Raw genomic sequence first — 21,432 nt, 5'->3', positions numbered from 1 at the left:
ACTCATCATCCACCACCACCTTTTCTATCTAAATAAATTGAAGATTATAGTTGATGGAGCAAGCAGATCAGAACATATATTGGTGAGTTCGGACAAAACACCATTGAATTTATGCAACAAAATTTTAAATCCCCCCCCCCTAGCTTTTCAGGATAACTAACCACCTATCCAAACACCCCTACAAATATATGTTTTATATCTGAAAATTTATCACAAAACAGGTTTATTAAAGGCATCACAATATTGTGCAGGCACACATTGTACAGTTGAATATTGGGAAGTACAACAAATGTGAAATAATTGTTTAGGTACCATTCAAAAGTCCAGGTGTTGCTCCTCATTCAATCTTGGAATGATGTCTAGGTAAGGATGGTGGTCTTAATTTTAAGATGAGGTATAAGTTGGAACTTGAGGATGAGATGCAGAAGGTACAAGGTTACATTGAGAAGGAACACAAGAGGTTTCAGTTTGAGTACTCTTGGTAGACTTTTTAGGTGTTGTTTCATATTCTTTAAATTTTCATGAAATCTTGGTTTAAACTAAAAATGCACCATGTTCCAAGTACAGTACTTAAGCATTTTCTTTTCTCCGTGCTTTAAAATTGCATTGTCTGCAACATTGTCCCGGAGGAAAGATATCAGTTGGTGTCGAAGTCTCTGTTAGCTATGCTTCAAGGTCACTGGTTTGAGTATCCCATGCATGTTCAATGCACTATTTGACTGAATTTATATTAAGGGTTTAATGAATTTTCCTTAGGCTGGTACATATCACTCATACTATGGTTGGATGGTTGTATCTCATTTGAAGAATAAGCGGTCTTATTTTTAGTCTTAAATAATTTTCCTCACTTTAAATTTACGCGTGTCACTGGGATACAGTACAGTACCAGATTCCACTTACATGCAAGCTCTACTTTTTTTCTCGTCATCCTACTATATTTTATCTTATGTTTTCTGCTAGTTTAAATCTTGGCTAGCACATACCCCGCATTTTGAGAAGCTTTAGGGGCAAAATGTTTTGTATTTCTTGCAAAATAAAACTATGAGGGGGAACATCTGCAATGACACACTAAGCGACAGTCTGGGCCATTGCTACTATCTCATGCTGCCACATTTCTTAACTGACCAAACAACGCTGAGCAACTCGGGGGTGAGCACACACGTGGGAGGTAGGTAGGGACACAGTGGTTTGGGATGATAATTAATAATGGTTGTTCAGAAATTAGGAATGATTCCTCGTAAGCCCATAATGATTCCTCGTAAGCCCATAATGATTCCTCGTAAATTACGTCCTCGTGTACGTAATTTTTTGTCGAGAGGCATGCTACTAGGTATGGATAAAGAAAGTATTTAAATATATATGAGAGAGCAGTGAAGTGAAGAGCAGGTTGCAGAGGAGTCATTATGGGCTGATAGGGACAAGAAACCAATTATTGAATCACAGTTACAGATAATACCAGATTATGAGTACAAGAGGTCATTCCTCTCAGCAGGTGACCTTATGCCAGATAAGTGCAATCAACATTGTTATAAGATTGAAAGTTAATATTTTAAAGACAATTATTCAAATTAACTTCTCGTGTTTGTCCCTCGGGGTTACATAAATAACTTTTCAGAAAACATCACGTTATTGATCATTTTTAGTGTGATTTCGGTGAATTAACTTTTCTGTTACGTTAAAAATGTCTTATTATTAATAGAAAGGCCACATTTAAATTTTCATGTTTAGCATTTCTGTGATTCTGAATATTACAGAACAGTATATAAGGCCAAAACATAAGTAAAAGTACTGAGGTTTCCGTCACAACTCAGGGTTTGGTTTGTGACTGCAACAGTTGGTGTTCCTTCACATTCATTTTGGTTATGGTCAATTCATAGATGCAATAATTTAACAATTTTGTATGATTTCTGCTATTGAGGCTCTAGATGTGTTAAGAGGGCACACAAATGTAGTTCAGTTGGATAATTGTCTTTAATGTGCACTTAGAATAATCGTATACTATTACTACAGTACAGTAATTGTATTTAACTAGCATTAGGTCACCTGCCGAAAGCCTTAATTTCACATCTGTATTCTTATAAGAACCTCAATTGAATAATTGGTTTCTTGGCATTTGTGACCCGTAATGACCCTCTGTGATCTGACCTTCAACCCAATACTGTACATCACGTATATTTACTAACGTTAAACAGGAAAATGCCACAACAATGTTTTATCAACTCTTGTTACAGGATAATAAGATAATTCATTGTATCCTGTATTTCCTATATTTTTGTAGTATGATGCTTTGAAATTACTGATTGCTTTGGCATCCATCTCCTCAATTGTTCCAACCATCAATATTGCTTGCAAAAGAGGACTTTCGTATATTTTTAGGCACCTTTGTTTTCCTTTTCTATAATCTGTGGCATCTTGTTCTAGGAGTTGCAGCTTTAACAAAATCTTGCTAGTCAAAGTGATCTAAGTATCAAGCCTTGCAGAACCCCCCACTTTCTACTTCCCTCCTCCATCCTAACTCTTATTTTTTCATGATAATTTACTTCCTATTTGTCAGGTACAGTACACTCTAATCCAGTCCAATAATGTTCCAGCTTCCACAGCCCACTTTTTCAACTTGTGTGTCAGCCTTTTGTAGGGGATAGTGTCCAAGGCTTTCTGGCAATTTTGGAAGATGCAATTCATCCATCCATCCTTCCTAGTGCTGTATCCAGGCAACCTTTTTGTAAAACTCATTTGTCAGGTTTGTAAGGCATACAATTCCCTTTCACAAGCCCTTGTTGTCTTTCTGATACAAAATTAGTCATTTCCAGGTGATCCACTGTTCTTTTTCTGATTATTTTCTTTCTTACTTTGCAAGTATACAGTCAGTGGCACATGCCTGTAGTTTTAAGAAATTACATCTGTCTAGTTATTTTAATGAGTCCCACTATTGCAATCTTTCAGGTTTCTGGAAGTTCCTATTTGCTAATAACTTAGATCCTAAACAGAGGGTTACTTAGTATTCCCGCTGCTTCTTTTAATATCCTTAACAAAATCTCCATTTAAATTTTTGGCAGGCAATCCTTTGATGCATGAGGACAGTTCCATAAATTCTTTTAACACACCTAATCTCTCTTCAAAAGTTCTTGTGTCATGGAAAATATTAAATATGTTATATTAAATAAGTCCAGAAGTCTGGACAGTGGTATTGAATTTTCTGTACACGGTACTAGTACTGTACTGTTAATGATTTTCACAACCTTTTAGTTGAAGATTTGTAGTATCTTAAACAGTGTAGAAGAATTTATTTACACTAGTTAGTGTTGGAATTGCAAGGCCCCATTGTATTTTACTGAGAGCTGAATCTGCATGGAAATGTTTTGTACTGTGCCACTCTATTAGCTCCAGCACAGACACCGTGATGATAACCAGCAGTCTCTGCATTGTTTTATTTTGAAATGGTAATACAGTAATATGGCTTTCCTTTCCAGTTCATCAAATGACATAAGTCTTTCATGTCATTTGTGGTAAACACACAGTAGCATCTTGTTTGATAGTAGTCAGATGCTTAATGCTATTGCTATATTTTGTAAGATAAAGATTTGTAATGGAAATTGCTGTTCTGCAAATACTGTATGTGATTAGGGATAGACTGTTGAAACAAAAGTAGCATTTGTGTATCTTGTTCTTGTTTACTTGGCCATGAACTATATACATTAACTGAGCTATTATCCTGAGATATATATATATTATGCTGATATGATAGCAATGTATACAGATTGTAATTACATTGTATTTATATTAAGCATTTATTAACGCAGAGGAGTCAAAATTATGGTGGAGAAAGATTCACAGTACACTAAATTTATTTGCATTAACAGGAATAGTCTTTGAGGAATGAATTTTATGATAAGCTGTGCTATGGCTCATTACCTTAAGGGGTACATTAGGGTTATTTATTCATTATGAATGAGAAATGTGAGAGGAAATGCCCCACCTGCTACATAATTAAGGCTAGCATCCCCTACAGGTGGGGGTGGAGCGGAGAAATGCCATGGGAGCTGGAGCCCTCACCACCGCTAGAAGGACTCACCGGTGTCCCTACTGTCCTTACGGCACCTATTATACCACCAGTCTGAAGAAGCATATCCGCACACATACCAAAGAGAAGCCATTCGTTTGTTCACAGTGCCCTTTCCGCACCACACAACCAGAGAATCTAAGGAGGCATTTTTACACACACAGTGGTGAGAGACCGTATGCATGTGCACTCTGTCCTTTTCGTGCTACTCAAAAATTTAGCTTGCAGAGGCACACATGGACTCAACACAGATAACCATTTAGAAATTAAGCTGTATGTTATATACAGAATTGATTTCATGCTCATGTTATTGGGTTAGGGTAAAACAAAAATGGCTGCCATTCACAATTTTGGTGTAAAGATCAATATAAAAAAAATCGGTTAGAATTTTAATTTAGTTTTATTTAGGAATATGAGTCATGGTGTCATCATTGTCAACTTGTCTCTGTTATTTTCTTTAGCTTATGACCATATTATTTATTTTTACCTCTTAAACTTTTTTTTTTTTTTTTTTTTTTTTTTTTTTTTTTTTTTTTTTTTTTTTTCCCTATTTATTGACTAGGTTTTCTAGTTTATATAATTTTTTATAAAATCAATATTTGTTGATTTGTTACTTTTGAATAATTGTTTGATATATAGAACTTAATTTTGTTTAGTGATGGCAGGAGAATCTGAAATTAATGAATCGGCAGCAGCATTTTGTGTGAAAAGAGCGGTCTTAGTTTGCTTAGGTTTTGCCATGGATGCAGTGGCTTGAAGAGTATGAGAAACTCTCAGAACCAAATCCAGGTACAGTATGCTTACTATGTAAGCAAGAGGAACTAAGCCTTGTACCTTACATAAAACATGTATTATGTATTTGGAGAACATTTATTAAGAAATTGGTCATCAAATTTTGCTGATCTTATTAATACCGACGTTAATTATCATCCACACTTCCGTGGAAATAATCATATTTTCACGGAAGTGTAGATGACAATTAATGTGACGCAGGCATGGAGCACTACTTCTTCTGAGCTTCAGTAGTAGTCAGGGAAAGTTGAAAATTCCAGCATAGCAGCAGTAGTTGCTTCCGGAATCTTTCCTTATTAAGACTACTCATAGCCGAGTGGATAGAGCCTCTGCCTCACGTGCAGGTCTGGGGTTCGAGTCTGCTAGAGCCCAGCTGAATGAAGTACCGACATGTCTGCAACGAGTTGTTTTTTAAGCAGCAAATATTTTTATGATAAATACATGTACAGTGCTTTTATATCTTTAACTGTTATTGGGTTTGTTATTACCAGTATTACTTTGTGTTTTAAATCTAGTTGCAGTTGGCTATTTCTAAAGATTATTTTTTCTACATTGTTTTATCTGTAACCAGTTACATTTTTTATATGGCTTGAGCATTACTTTTCCTGCCATTGATTATTACAGTATTTTGCTCTTAATTGTTTTCCATTTGAGCCCCCTTATCTTTTCTTCAAAGTTCTCCATAAATGTATGCAAATAACTAGTCCAGTATTAAGCACTAAGCAAATATATTTTATGTATTGTAAATGAGACTGAAACAAGGATACGTGATGGTGGTCAGTTCAGTAAATACAAATTAAATTGTGTAAAAGGAAACATCTTCCATCTTCATACTGTCCTAAAAATAGAATTCAGCCAAGTATTGAACTAGTGTACAGTATCTGGATGATCAGCAATTCTCTAAAGCACATCTCGGTAGACTGATAGATGTACAGTAATTAAATGTTCCAGGTGTTGTTACATTCTCTCCCAGAAAGATGTCTGGTCTCTCTCCACTTTGTATGTTTATTTCACCTCTGAACACCCCCCTTCCTCTTGTAATGATTCGTACATTCTGCTAGCATGTGAATACCACTTAGGTACCACTCTTGTGCTTCACCCTCAGCACTTGCACTGCTTCCAAATCTCTCATATATTTCCTCATTGCAATTCTCTCTCACATACTGTTGAGGAAAGATAAGAAATATGAAAGTTCCATAACATTATTACAAAAGATTGTTAATGTAACTACAAGGGCCAGCTGTTGAATATACTGTGTGCTACTTTATGTAGAAGGCATATGAAAATGTTTCAGAACTTAACAACCTTTTCTGGAGCAAAATTACGACACTATAGTTTTGAATAACTAGTAATTGCTGGTGAGGTAAAAACTTATTTAGAAAATATGAGTGTTGGTACTGTGTTTATGTAGATAAAAATAGGTAATGATCATAATTCCCTCCCTGTGAGATATAGTAATGGGGTAAGATTAAAATAGTAGTTTCATGAGAAAATAAGAGTGGTGTAATAAGAGATGTTAACTGAGAGAGCAGTAATATTATGGAGTAAGTGATTGGCACTAGGAATGTGATTTCAAGGAAAAAAGATTCGTTTGGTAATTTACTATTCATGTGTACAGCTATTCATCTGGGTAACATTAAAGGTATCCATTAGGTGGGTCCGTCTATAAAGATGTTCGTAAAGATTTAGGTACGAAATTGTTTTGTACTTGGCAAAGTTTTGGTAAGAGTGGCTACCCGTATAATTCAGGATATGAGGGCCATCTCAATGGTGATTTGACTGATAATTCTTTTCTAAATGGGGGACCTTAATGGTAGTATGAAATTCTTTAAAAGGATTTGTGAATCAATCTTATTGATGGTGCAGTAGGGTAGAAGACATTTAAAAGCTGTCAGTTGGGTATATGCTGCTTTAAACCACCGCGCTGCGCACCTGTTTTCGGCAAAAACTTCTTAGTTGCAATTGTCAAGGAAATATTTTTGTTGTTTTTATAAATGTTTAGGTAAAGTTAATGTCAAAAGGTTTCCAAACTCAACTATTTCCATTTAAAATCACAAGGAGTAATGAAAACATTAGAAAACATAAAAATATAGCCTAGTTAAAAAAAAGTAGCACATCTCTGAAAGCGCCTAAAGGCGCTTTGCACAGTGCAGTGGTTAAAGAAGGCATGTAAGAGGAGTAGTAATGCACTTTACTGTTCATGTAATATTATATATGCAATTCTTCTGGGAGACAATTACCAAGTACAGAGGAAAGGATTGATGTATATAGGGCTAAGGTAATGGAGGTTCGACTCTCATTACGAAGAGAGGAGGAAATTTAGTGTGTGAAATATATTAGTAAGTAGAGAACACCCAGAAGTGGTCAGTCAGTTTAACTTGGGTTCTGTAATTAGCAAAAAAGGAGTCGGTGTGAAAGAAGGTTAGTGCAATGTAAACCCTATTTTGAAAAAATGAGAAAGAAAGATATGTTAGGAGAAGATTGCTTAGGAGTGATATTGCCTATCATTATGGACAGATGTGAAACACTGGTGTGTGATACGAGTTTCAAGAGTCACGTTAGAGTGGTGTAAAGGGACAAGTTGTGGGTTCAGGAGAGTAGAGAGTAAGAAGTATAGAGGTATGGACGGCTAAGCAGGAAATTCAAACCTATAGGTGAGTGGATCAAGCTATTTTGGTCATATTATGTGAATGCATGGATGTTGATAGTGCAGAAATTGTATTCAAGTGACTGTTAAGGTAGGCAGAGGGGAGGGAGGCCTAATACCCTGTACTGACACTGAGGATCAGAGATTGAGTGTGAATAGAAACATTAAAGATGCTTGTGAGTAATTCTAGATGGAATGAATTGACTACGAGGAAATTATCAGCATTTTTTGGATGACTGCTCATGGAAATTAGACTATTATACACCTAGTCATTTAAAATGGTGGGGGGGGGGGGACTGCTATGGATGAGCAATTGGAGTGTGACAGTGCCACATCTACATGATGTTAATGTGGAAAACAGTATATGGTGATTGGAGGCGTATCTTCATTTTCTTTTCCTACATGGCTTCTCTATTTTCCTCTGAACTGTTACGTGTTGTAAAAATTATGATTATTACATACTTACATACCTGTGTCCCCTACTTATGTTACAGTATATTTCTTCATTAAGCTTTACAGATTTTAATTCATAAAATATGCCAAGTAATTGATCCAGGCAAATATAATATGGTTAATTCCCTATAAGCACTATAATACATGCAACTTTAATTGGAAATACATATTTAGCTATTGTGTTGCTTTGAAACGCCCAAGAATTGATGAGCATCACTCTACAGGTGAGACTACAAGCCGTCGGTCAGAGGACTGGTGGGAGTGATGCCACAAGATCATCTCAGGTACCCAAGATTCAGCAATGTTGCTATTGTTCCTACACTACAGTACATACTGATCATCTCAAGCAACATATATATAAACATACTGGGGAGAAACCTTTTTCATGTCCATATTATTATTGTCCCTATAGAAGTACACGCAAATCTCACTTGCAATCTCATATTCGAGGACATACAGGAGAGAAACCATATTTTTGTACATACTGTCCTTATCGATCTGCTGAGAAAGGAAATTTGAAAGCTCATATGTTAAATCATAAAATTAATTACAATGCATAGTAGGAACAGCTGTTTTTATTATGTAGAATAATTGAGACTGAACAGGGTATGTTAAGTTTTTTTTAGTTATAAGTGTACTTTGAGTGCTTTTATCTGGGCCGGCGTTGTGAGAGTTCTAATTGAAGGGGTGAGATTTGGGAGGGACATAGTGTACTGTACTCATTTTTAAAGACGCTTGAAGGCTTATCTTGGGTATTTATTGTGAGAAAAGTCTTACATGAGAGTAATAAGCAAGGACAATTTTGAATAAGAACAACAAAGTCTCTGCAGATTTTTTTTTTTTTTTTATTAATCACTACCCGAGCTTGTATTCTTACATGGGGATTTTGCACATCAAAAGGATAACATTGTACAGTACTGTATAATTTGTAATACTCATTGTTTTCTGTAATTAAATGGAAATTGTATGATAGCATATACAAATATATACATATTGAATAAACTTAAAGAATTTCATTATTTGAATCTTGTGTCCCTACTTCTTAGTAAAGTGTGGTAGACAAGAGATTACTCTTCCACTTTTATTGGGTAGGGAGGCATCAGTTCAGGGGAAAAAATGGAGCAGTACTGGAACAATAAGAAAAAAAAAGCTGAAGATATTTAAATGATACCTATGCATTTATCACATTGGGTCTGCGGTCTGCCCCAAGTAACAGTCTGTTGGACTAAGCTCTAACAAATCAAGCCTGGCCCGAGCCAGGCTTGTAGAAGAACTCCCAGAAACCCATCCAGTACCCATTCACCTGGGCTTTTCAGGTACATATCTTTAACTATGCAGTATACATTGTAAAGAACTGCTACCACTCCACTGACAAATTACACATCAGCATTCCCTAGCGCTTAAAACTAGGTGTACATCCACCCGAGTTGTCATACAAGGTACTTCTCACAAAATGCCACAACCCAGGCCTTTTTCCGTAACAATTTCTTGCACTACTCATGCTCAATCTTATTTCACATACTTGCCATATCGGCCCATTTACATCCCTTTTCTACATTCCTCAGATTTGCTTAAATTCAACTTCTCCAGTCTATCCTTACCTATTTGTTTAATGTAACTTTACCATCTAGTAACACACTCCCCCGTTTTCCTATTTACTGAATATGGTAGATCATTTATAAAGCATAAATGATCTTCTGTAGTGACATTCCTCCAGTTCATTTCATTGTATCTTAATCACTGCTTTCATCTCTTAGGAAAATTTTTCATCCATGCAAGTATCCTTCCTGCCACCCTTTGCATATGTTGGAATATCTAGAACAGTTTCTTTTATGGGACTTGAATGCCTAAATTAATTGTATGACTCTTGAATGCCATCTTTAGGACAAGATAGATGTAGTTTACCAAATGGTCTCTTTCTTGTAAAAACTCTGTAACATATCAAATTAAAGTCAGTTTGATACATGTACTTTAAGATAATGTTCACAAACCAAACTGCATGTCAATTATAATGTCTTTTCTTTAAATGTATACCACGTATTTCATTTGTATTAAGTTTCTAGTGATTTTTCCTTCACATTGATCAGTGTTGCAGATCTGTTGGTTAATGGATCCTCTTAGTCGCTATTTTTATACATTGGAGCTGTGTTTGCCTCTTTTTTTTTTTCCATGTCTACAAGATTTCATGTTTGCAAAGATACGTGGAAAATGTTCTGTATAGTAATTGGTTACTAAGCTTGAGAGTGTGTGTAATTACTGAAGTGTAGTAATAGGATGAGAGCTGTGTTCATGATGTCACATCTCCTCTATGAACTTTGTCATATAATTTTATGAAGCGTCTGATGGTTTAGGCATTCACTAAACTAAAATTTAATTCATTCAATCTATTTAGCAAAAAAGTGGTACACTGGATTTTTTCTAGAGAGAAGCATGTGGCCCAATTGTGTCTTTCCTCCTTGGTCTGTGGTGTGCCTTTGTGTAATGATGAGTACTTACGTGTGTGCTCACCTAGTTGTGCTTGCAGGGGTTGAGCTTTGGCTCTTTGGTCCCGCCTCTTAAATGAGGCGGAGTTGTGTGTAATTTCCTAAGTGTAGTTACAGGATGAAAGCTATGCTCGGGTGTCCTATCTTCCCAGTTCTCTTTTGTCATATAATGCTTTAAAATTACTGATAGTTTTGGCCTCCCACCTTCTCACCTAACTTAATAACAAATGTGTTCTCGCCTAATTGTGCTTGCGGGGTTGAGCTCCGGCTCTTTGGTCCCGCCTCTCAATCGTCAATCAACAGGTGTACAGGTTCCTGAGCCTATTGGGCTCTTACCATATCTACACTTGAAACTGTGTATGGAGTCAGCCTCCACCACATCACTTCCTAATGCATTCCATTTGTCAACCACTCTGACACTAAAAGAGTTCTTTCTAATATCTCTGTGGCTCATTTGGGCACTCAGTTTCCACCTGTATGTTGTGTGTGTGTGTGTAATTACCTAAGTGTAGTTACAGGATGAGCGCAATGCTTGTGGTGTCCTGTCTTCCCAGCACTGTCATATGGCACTTGTATCACATGCATAACATATATAACAAACATACGTATAATATTCATGTAATATGCATATAATACATAAGTGATCTACCAGAGGGAATACAAAATTATATGAACATGTTTGCAAACAATGCTAAGATACTGGGGATTGCAATGCCCTTCAAATTTATGTAGATAACATTTTTTTGTATGGAATTTGAATTTAATATAAATAAAGGCCATATTATGGAATGTGGAATCAGATAAAATAGACCACACACAACTTACAAATTATGTGGAATGAAATTACAGAATTTTAGTAAAGAATGAGACTCAGGGGTTGTTTTGGATAGTAAGCTATTTTCTCTAGTATATTAGCATCATCCGCAAATGTGTTTATATAATGCAGGTGATGAGTCACAATAACGTGGCTGAAGTATGTTGACCAGACCACACACTAGAAGTTGAAGGGACGACGACGTTTCGGTCCGTCCTGGACCATTCTCAAGTCATTCACAATCGACTTGAGAATGGTCCAGGACGGACCGAAACGTCGTCGTCCCTTCAACTTCTAGTGTGTGGTCTGGTCAACATGTTTATATAATTCTGTATTCCTTCTGGTAGAATGTTTATGTAATGCATACACGTGCATGCTGTTGATGGGCTTTAAAGTTTTTCCCTGCTCCCCTTGGTTCAGGTTGAGACTACAACTCTGTGGTGATGAACTAAACTAGCTTAATGCTGTCATCATTACACACTGGTCGACAAAAAATTCTTTTGGAACGGGGTAGGCCACTTGATCATTTCAGTGGTAGTCCTATTAAGTTATAGAATTTGTTTCTTGTTACGAATACATTGAAAAATTTCAGGTTTTTGATGCAGATTGGTATGTGTTGATTTTCATTTAAGCAGTTTTGTGCATGAAAATGACTGCGTATAAATTAAGAATTGCTAATATGAATAAACACCATAGGCAATTTGAATTGTAGTAGGCTGGAATTTTGAAAATATTTGTGACGAGTATAATTTGACCTTATACTGCAGTATTATGGTTACCATAACATTACCTTTTAAAGTCTTTATTGAATTTACAGTACAGTACTAGTAATCTCTCGTTCCATCATTCTCTTTCCATATCTGCATTATAAGTTTAAAAATAAATATGTAATAGGTTTTGTTAGAAATTTGTTGCTATAGGATAGGTTCTGAGAGTAGATAAGTTGATTGTGCTACTGTAAAGCACCCAAGAGTATGATGAGCATCACTCTACAGGTGGGGCTGCAGGCTCTCGGTCAGAGGACTGGTGGAAGCGACGCTGCAAGACCGTCCCAGGTACTCAAGATTCATCGGTGTTCCATTTGTGCCTACACCACTACACATGCCAGCCATCTGAAGACACATTTCTATACACACACTGGAGAAAAACCTTTTTCTTGTCCATATTGCTCTTATAGTTGCACCCATCAAACAAATTTACGTGCTCACATTCGTAGGCATACAGGAGAAAAGCCTTATGCTTGCACTTATTGCCCTTATCGTGCTACACAGAAAGCAAGCTTAAAGTCTCACATGCTTAAGCATAGAGTAAATGATTATAGAAATTAATTTTACAATAAATTAAGATGTAGTTTAATATAAGAGTACATTACTGTAACATTGCCAATTCCTGGTAGATTTTTGACCTGGCATGCATTGAGGTATTAGGTATGTACACCTATACTCCTCAGGAACCGGAGCCAAATTATTGTAAATTGGTTTGGCTGTGCTACATCTCACTTATTCAACCGATGGAGATGAACATTTTTGTGAGCATCATGCTTGCTGCCTATGCCAGATATATTCAGGCTAGTATATTAGAGAAAAGCATTGTTTAGTGTTGCATTGCTTGGTTTGGTGTAAGAAGTTTCTTGTATAGACAAATCAAAAGGGAAAGTGTTGAACAATTTAATAAGTGTTGGCATCATGTTTTTCAGACAATCGGTTTTGCTATTTACCATAATTTAATTTATAACCAGATAAAAATTGTAAAATTGACTAAGAATAGACAACTAATATGAAAAACGATAATAAATATATATTATATAATATATATTTATAAATATTATATTTGCTTCAAATGTTTCATTCATCAATATTGTGGTCATATTCAGACATATTTAGAGATAAACATTTGATTGAAATACATTTAGTTTAGATATTGGCATGATAAATGTTAAGAAGTTTCAGCAATTTAATTGATGCCATATCAAAGAATGAGGTGAACTTGGTAGGATAATAGTATACAAATTGTTCAGAATCCATCTCCATACAAGTGAAAGAATATTAAGAGAATTATTTCTCTATGTTTTTATCCTGTAGTTGCACACGGCCTGTCCTTGTTTTTGCTTTTTTGGTGATTCTTGTGTAAGACGCCCAAGAGTATGATGAGCATCACCCAACAGGTGTTACTGCAGACTGTCGGTCAGAGGATTGGTGAGAGAGATGCTTCAAGAACCTCCCAGCCACCTGCTGCTCCCAAGATTCTGCAGTGTTCCCAATGTTCCTACACTACGACAAACACAAGCCATCTCAAGACGCATTACTATAGGCATACAGGAGAGAAACCGTTCTCCTGCCCCTATTGCTCCTACAGTTGTAACCAAAAAACGAACTTAAGGGCTCACATACGTAGACACACTGGAGAAAAGCCATATGTTTGTAATTTTTGTGCGTATCGAACTGGCCAGAAATCAAACTTAAATTCACATTTGCATACACATAGAATAAATGATCATGCAAAATAAATTTCTGTGCTGCATTAAATTTGGCTCTGAATATTTATAAGTGGAATTAAATGTATTTAACATTTCCATCCTGGGACTGAAAATAAATATAATGAATAAACCAAACTTAAATTGTTTTTAAAATATTGTACACTTTTTTTTTTTTAATTAATTTGAAGGCATGATCCTTTAGTATTGAGTTGTAACACTAAATTTGTTATATTTACTATGAACTTCAAAATTACTAAGAACTTCATTGGAATTTGATCACTACTGTTAAGTATTCTTGAAAAGCAAAATTGTCATTCACATCTCATTTGACATAGCTATTAAAGTACTGTACTTTATGCAATTTCTCTGTAGTAAGTTTTAGAGAGTTTATTTAGTAACTTCAATATCCAGGTATGTGAGGATTGTTTTATTTAGTGTTATATATATATCTTACTTGGTTCTGGCTGCTTTATTAATCTTTTGCTCTTCATAGCATTTTGGATCATTTCAAAGCTCTCAAGATGATGATGTTATAAAATGTTCTGTACACCTTTAGGATTTTTCCATCTATATTATTTGGGTGCTGTTGATCTGAACCTGTCAGTAAGGAGTCGGAACCAGTCAGTAATTTTGTATATTATTTTATTTGTGTAGAAATTGGTTGACCGTAGTATACAATAGAAGTGCAGTCACTGTATAATTTATTATTACTTAGTCATTCATACAGACAGTAAAAGTTGAAACAAAGCTATGATGTTAATTTTATAATGATAAGTTTGTTTGCCTATAATGAATAGCCAGTGATGGAAGTTACAATCATTTAAATTTACAGAATTCAAAGATAGCATTCTTATTAGCTGTAAGTTTAGTATTATGTATTGCTTGTGGATTATGTTTTCCCACTGTCAAGGTACTGTACAATACTATACACGAAAGTGTGGTGTTATAAATTATGAGAAGTTATGAACCAGCTGATTTTTAGTGTTGAAAATATGTATTGACCGCTCATGCCTTACACTGACAATGAGAACTTTGGTGGTAGCTACATTGTGATAATATTTGAACATTATAAATGCATGAAGCTTCAACCAAAATTAAAACACATAATAGTCTCTGATTTTGTTTTCCTGGCCACCTTTCTTTATCAGGATTGGTTAATTTGTTTAAGTACCCCGAGCAATAAAAATTGGTAAGTGACCAGTAATGACAAAACCACATTTTCTGCCATTTTGCTTGATGGATCCAGTGTAATGAATGTATGCTAATAACTGATACAGTTGTTCTGTGTCCAAGATTGTAGTTACAAATTAATTAATTTAGCTTCTGCAGTATTTCTAGTAGCAACTTTGAAATATTTCAGGATGGCAATCATCTGTGTCTTTTCTCTACTGTACTGTGTACTCCACTCTGAAGTGGTTTATTTTAGGATCTACACGACTTAGCACTAATGTTTTTTCACGTTTCAGTGCTAGTACTGTAATACAATAACATTTTAAACTGGAATTACATATGTTAAGATAGAGGTTTTTCTTATATTTTGGGTGTCATCGTTAGTATAGTGTGTGCGAACTATTGTACATTGAAAATATACTGGAATTATGTTTCCATTATATCACTATGCCTGAGTTCACTGGCACTCCTTTTTGACTACTATTTAATTAATTACCTTTCTGATTTGTGCAAATGCCAGTCCAGCCTCCTAAAATTAAATTAGTAGCAATATGGTCGATTGTACAGATATGGACATGATAGACCAATAGATTGTACTTTTGTAATATTTAATTTGGACAACCTGGAAAAGCTTTCTGTTTATGTTGCTAATAAAACCTAATTTAAACTAACCATCCTAGGCTTAACCCCTGCACTGCTCACGTGTTTTTGGTGAAACTTCATAGTGAAATTGTTAAGGACATATTTTTGTTGTTTTTTATAAATGTTCAGGTAAAGTTAATGTCAAAATGTTTCTAAACTCAACTATTTTCATTTCCAAACACAAAGAGTGATGAAAACAATAAAAAACATTAAAATATTGCCTAATTAAAAAAAAACTTCAAATTGCATTTGTCGTTTGGCGCAGTGCAGTGGTTAATACACGCTATCTGAGGTCTAATGTAGTACTATACGTATATGTGCTATACTTGGCCTAGGAATATTTATCTTTGGTTTTAGCTTTATTTTTTCTGGGCTATATCAAATGAATAGTACTGAATTCTACATTCTGTTTGTCCATGACATCGGTATTTGTACGATCGTCCACACACAAAAAATACTCTTTTAATCAGGAGGATAGGTTGACAAATGCACACACGAACAGAAAACAGACACTTTTTGTAACGTGTTAAAAATATTAAGCAAATATCTGTACAGTGGGGATTTCTAATTGGGCTAATTCAAACTACAATACGCTTTTTTTTTTTTTTAGAGCAAACGGTATAATACATACTTCATGAAAGGAGTACTGTATGTTAATTTTCAATATAAAAGTTAAGGTTTGTTTAATGGTTATTACCATTGCAAACCTAGATTAACTGGAATGACTATATAGATACCTAATTTATAATTAAGAAATTACAGTATAATTAATCTTTATATAAAAGTGGGTCCTGATTGGCCATAACCAGATCAGCTTTCATCGCTTCAAATAGATATTATGGATTTTTTTACTTTTGCTGATACTGTACTGCTACAGTACAGTACTGTTGAACTTCAAGAACAACAGATCATTTTGTTAGCTCTGCATGTCTGTTATTCTCTAACAACCCCATGGTGCATGGGGAAAAAATATATATTCAACAAATTTTTTTGGTCCATTTAATATTAAAATGCATTCCCTGATCACAGGAAACAAAATAAAAAATCGTATAACATACTTTGAAAGTCTGGCAGTTTACAGGCGTTGACAGTCACCCTGCGATGGTTTGCCCCAGGGAGGGAGGGAAGGAGGGAGGGAGTTGCTGCAAAGATACTTATACTTATTACAATGTGTCTGATTGTTTTTCTCAGGGTTTCCTTTTCTGTAATATTATTCAATAGTGAGTAATTTTATAAATTTATATACGACATAATAAAATGTCTGGAACATAGCAGTACTTTAAAATATGGTGCAGCTATTAGTGATATGATTATTATATTCTTATATTATAAAACTGTTGTCCTTGTTATTACAATGCATATACACTACATTTTCGTGCGCAACCATTACAAACCACTAAGTATTTCTGGCGAGTGTAATACTCTTATAACCAGTTATCAAAATTCAGCCTTGTCCTACATTTTTTTTTTTTTGCACTAAATTCTAACAGCATGCATTGAATATATAATATACAAGAACAAGAGGTCATAGATTTAAACTAACTAAACAAAGATGCCGAAGAAATATAAGAAAATTCACTTTTGCTAACAGAGTGGTAGACAGTTGGAATAAGTTAGGTGAGAAGGTGGTGGAGGCCGAAACCATCAGTAATTTCAAAGCGTTATATGACAGAGTGCTGGGAAGACGGGGCACAACGAGCGTAGCTCTCATCCTGTAACTACACATAGGTAATTACACACTATATATAGATATTGTGGTACCTCGTGTGACGAGTGCCTCAATTTACGAGCATTTTGAATAACGAACTCACCGATCGCCGACAATTTGTCTCGATTGGCGAGCACTCGTTTAATTAACGAGAAAACCACATCGTACGTTCCTGCTGCTTCTCGCACATCCTCGGATGCCTCCGACGATGCAAATAAAATATTTTTTTGTTTAAAGATGCTAATGGTGCTGGGATGTAAAGGGGTGACTGCTGTGATGTTGCAAAGCATTGACTTATTTTTGTAGAATAAAAAAATAAAAATTTTGAAAAACAGAACAAGTGTCAAAAAGGTTCGTTCGGTGTTTGTCAGGTAGGCTGCTCCAAGTCTCTTAAAAAAAATACGAAAATAAAAAAAAATTGAAAAATGTCATAAAAGTTCGTTCAGTGTTTGTCGGGTAGGCTGCTCCACTATTAATAAATATATGAGAAATACAAAACAAATTGAACACATTTGAAACAAAGAAAAATTGTCATTATGGAGCATCCTACCCGACAAACATTGAACGAACCTTTATGGCATTTGTCCATTTTTCACATTTTTCACATTTTTTTTTTTAACTTGGAGCATCCTACCTGACAAACACCGAACTAACCTTTTTGATGTTTGTTCTGTTTTTTCTATTTCTTTTTTTTAGGAAGCATGGAGCAGCCTACCTGACAAACACCAAACGAACCTTTTGCTATAAAGAATAATGAAAAAAAAAATTAAACAAATTTGAAGAAAGAAAAATGTCATTAAGGTTTGTTCAGGGTATGTAAGGTAGGCTGTTCCATTATTTAAAACATCGAATATCATATTGGTGTTTTTCGGTGGTAGAACAGATTAATTTGATTTCCATTATTTTAGATGGGGAAATTCGTTTTGAAAGACGAGCGTTTCACATAACGAACTCGGTGCCGAAACGGATTAAATTCGTTATTCGAGGTTCCACTGTATACATATACAGTAACCCATATATATAATATGGAATGATTCCATCAAGAAAAACAACTATAAAACCTGATTATAACTAAGTACAAATGACAATATCCTCCTGCCATGGCAGAAGAGGAAAATAAAAGGCAAGTAGAGTTAAAAGCAGCATTCATCTAACACATTTTAGTCTTGTTAAAAAGATTTATGTATGTGAGTTTTTTTGTGTGTAATCAGCTTTGAAGGACTAGAAATAAAATTTGTTTTGCGGTCAATATTTGTTAAATCTTTATGAAGTCTCCAGTCAACACAAATAATTTTTATGAATAAATTGTTTGCTTGAAATGTAATATTATTAAGATTTACCATTGACTTCTCAAAGGAGAATGAAGTTTAGTATGGGATAGTACTCTATTGTTTTTATGAGTTTGTGGACTTTTATATATTTTTCATAGTGTTAATGTAAGACAACCAAGAGTATGATAAACATCACTCAACAGGTGAGGCTGGAGAACGATGGTCACAGGACTGGTGAAATTGACGTCTCTGGAGCCCCTCAGGTACTCCCCTTAGCCAAGACTCATCGGTGTGCTCTTTGTACCTACACCACAACAAATCCCAGCCATCTCAAGTCACATTACTCTACACATACAGGAGAGAAGCCATTTTCATGCCCATATTGTTCATATAGTGCATCAAGAAAAGCGCTTCTGAAAGAACATATAAATACACATACTGGTGAAAGGCCATTTTCCTGCCCATATTGCTCTTATAGATCATCTCACAAAAGTATCTTAAGGGCTCATATTCGTAGGCATACAGGGGAGAAACCATATGCTTGTACCATTTGTCCGTATCGAGCTGCCCAGAAGTCAAACTTGAATACTCACATGATGACACACAGGGCAAAAGATTATGGTGTATAGAGGTATTAATATTAGATCCTTATTTGAACTTAGCAAAATTTTAATTGTCTGTTTAAATTTGTAGATTTTTGTAATTTAATCAAGCATTTTTCACTTAGTGCAAAATGCAGAAACATTTCACTTAGTGCAAAATGCAGAAACATAATACAAAATATATTTGTATTATATCATTTATTGTGCATTGTTCTAATATTAAATACAGTACCTTATTAATTTTATTTAGTTTGTTATTTTAGATTATGGGTTTGTAATTAATAGATTTAATGAAAGGCTTTTCCTATTCATATTATACATCAGTGTGGATTTATTAAAGGTACAGTAGTTCTTTTTGTCAATAATATATTCTAATTTGAAATAAAGTTGAATAGGAAAAGTATATTATATCAGATAATAATAATATAAATTGAGAGCTGTGAAGATGAGTGTTAGTGGTGATATTATAGTAACTGCTGGTGGGATTGATACTGTTGTCAACAGTTCTCTTTAAAGAAAGTAGTTATCTGCTGTGTTTCTACTTTTGCTGGAATGGCTATAAAATGGGTTGTCTTTGACCAATAAATATCTAGGGTAAGAATCATTCAAAAAATGTTGAACTGATATATTAGCTATAAAAGTGTAAACAGATTATTTAATTGTAAGTAGAAGTTTTAATTTTACTTATTTTTTTTTTTTTTTAAATATTTGGCTCATTTTCCAATATGTGTATAATCCCACTTTGCGTAATTCTATAGAACATTAAAAAAGCAATGATTTGTAACTATTATCAAGTAAGATGAAGCCTCCTCTACAGGTGGAGCGGGAGACTAACAGTGAGTGGAGTGATGAGAGAAGGACCACAGGAGCATGGCAGGGCCTCACCAGCAAGGTGCATCAGTGTCCCCACTGTGCCTACAACACTGCCAGTATTCAAACTCTCAAGAGACATATTTTTAGACATACTGGAGAAAAGCCATTTGCATGCTCTTATTGTCCCTATAACACTACTAGGAAAGCTCTTTTAAAAGAGCATATTAATACACATACGGGAGCGAGGCCATTTTCGTGTCCTTATTGTTCCTATAGCTCTTCTCATAAGAGTATTTTAAAGGCTCATATTCGTACACACACGGGGGAAAAACCGTATGCTTGCTTTTTTTGCCCCTATCGTGCCACTCAAAAATCATCATTGAATACTCATTTGCTAAAACACAAACTAGATAATCAGTCGGTATAGCACCTGCAAGAAAAATCAGGATGTCACAAAAGTGAAATTATTTTTTTTTTGTAAGTAGTGGTAGTCCTAGCATTTTGAAATTTGAAATGCCTATGCCATTTGTTTCTATATTCACAGCACTTGTAAATGATAATTTTGGTTTGAATAATTTTTAGTTATATAATAAAGTTATCTGCAATAATAATATTTTTGTAATTGTATTAAAATACAATTCACACATTTTGTATGCACTAAAATCTTACAATTAATTACTTTTGTAATAATTGCAAAGAATTAATGCAAAGAAATATTTTTATTAAATGGAAATTTAAAGTGCATGGCATTTTCCCCATTCCTTCTCCATTTACAAGCAACTATATTACTGTTTTAAGTTTTAAACTTAAACCTGGTGTACCATTTGTATTGCACCAGTTGCAACTATTTATTTTGCAGTTTTATACAAAGTTTATAAAATTCTGCAAATATATATTAAAAAAAAATTCTGTTCTTTGTCAGCCATTGTCATTATATCAGCTGATGACTTTCAAGTACACACCTTTCAATGATTTTCTTTGGGAACCAGTTAACTTTTTTTTTAAATTACAATCCTGAGTAAAATAGAACATCCTCTGCAGGTTGAGCTGGAGAATAACTGTCAAACAAGTGAAAGGGGAAGAATTTCAAGAGAATGGGAGGGCCTCGCCCCTGCTAACAAGGTGCATCAATGTCGCCGTTGTGCTTACAAAACACACGATTCAAGCATGCTTGTGAAACATAACCTAATACACACTGGGGTTAAGACATATTCCTGCCATTACTGTTCATACACAGCAGTAAGGAAAGGTCATTTAGAAGACCACATAAATAGTCATACTGGAGCGAGACCTTATCTTTGTCCATACTGTCCTTACAGTGCTTCTTGGAAGACTTCTTTGAAAGTTCATATTCGCACACACACTAGAGAGAAGCCCTATTCTTGTGCTAATTGTTCATATCAAACTGCTCAGAAAACAGCATTAAATAACCATATGCAGACATGCCATGAAAGTTGTAGCATGAAATTATAATTTAAGTTATAGTAATGAATAGATGGAT

General features: G+C 34.8%; 1 protein-coding gene across 33 annotated transcripts in view; it reads left to right on the top strand.

Annotated features, from left to right (window-relative positions):
• Positions 1 to 21,432, top strand: part of LOC123745767 (zinc finger and BTB domain-containing protein 14) — a 191,875-nt gene that overhangs the window by 65,718 nt on the left and 104,725 nt on the right. Inside the window, exons 6-8 of one of the 33 annotated variants that reach the window (XM_045726662.2) lie at positions 8,177 to 8,236; positions 12,245 to 12,304; positions 13,414 to 14,839. The exons of 25 other annotated variants lie outside the window; for them this stretch is intronic. In XM_045726662.2, coding sequence (XP_045582618.2) covers positions 8,177 to 8,236; positions 12,245 to 12,304; positions 13,414 to 13,755 — 462 coding nt within the window. In that variant the 3' untranslated portion in view covers positions 13,756 to 14,839. Of the gene's footprint in view, positions 1 to 4,009; positions 4,227 to 8,176; positions 8,369 to 12,244; positions 12,319 to 13,413; positions 14,840 to 18,719; positions 18,780 to 19,935; positions 20,913 to 20,972; positions 21,054 to 21,432 lie in introns of those variants that run through there. 7 more of the 33 variants (XM_045726694.2, XM_045726656.2, XM_045726682.2 and 4 more) reach the window with 7 other exon arrangements.

Source organism: Procambarus clarkii, chromosome 88 (genome assembly GCF_040958095.1).
Source record: "Procambarus clarkii isolate CNS0578487 chromosome 88, FALCON_Pclarkii_2.0, whole genome shotgun sequence".
In the NCBI taxonomy this organism is placed as follows: domain Eukaryota; kingdom Metazoa; phylum Arthropoda; class Malacostraca; order Decapoda; family Cambaridae; genus Procambarus; species Procambarus clarkii.
This window is presented reverse-complemented; position numbering and strand designations above follow the sequence as displayed.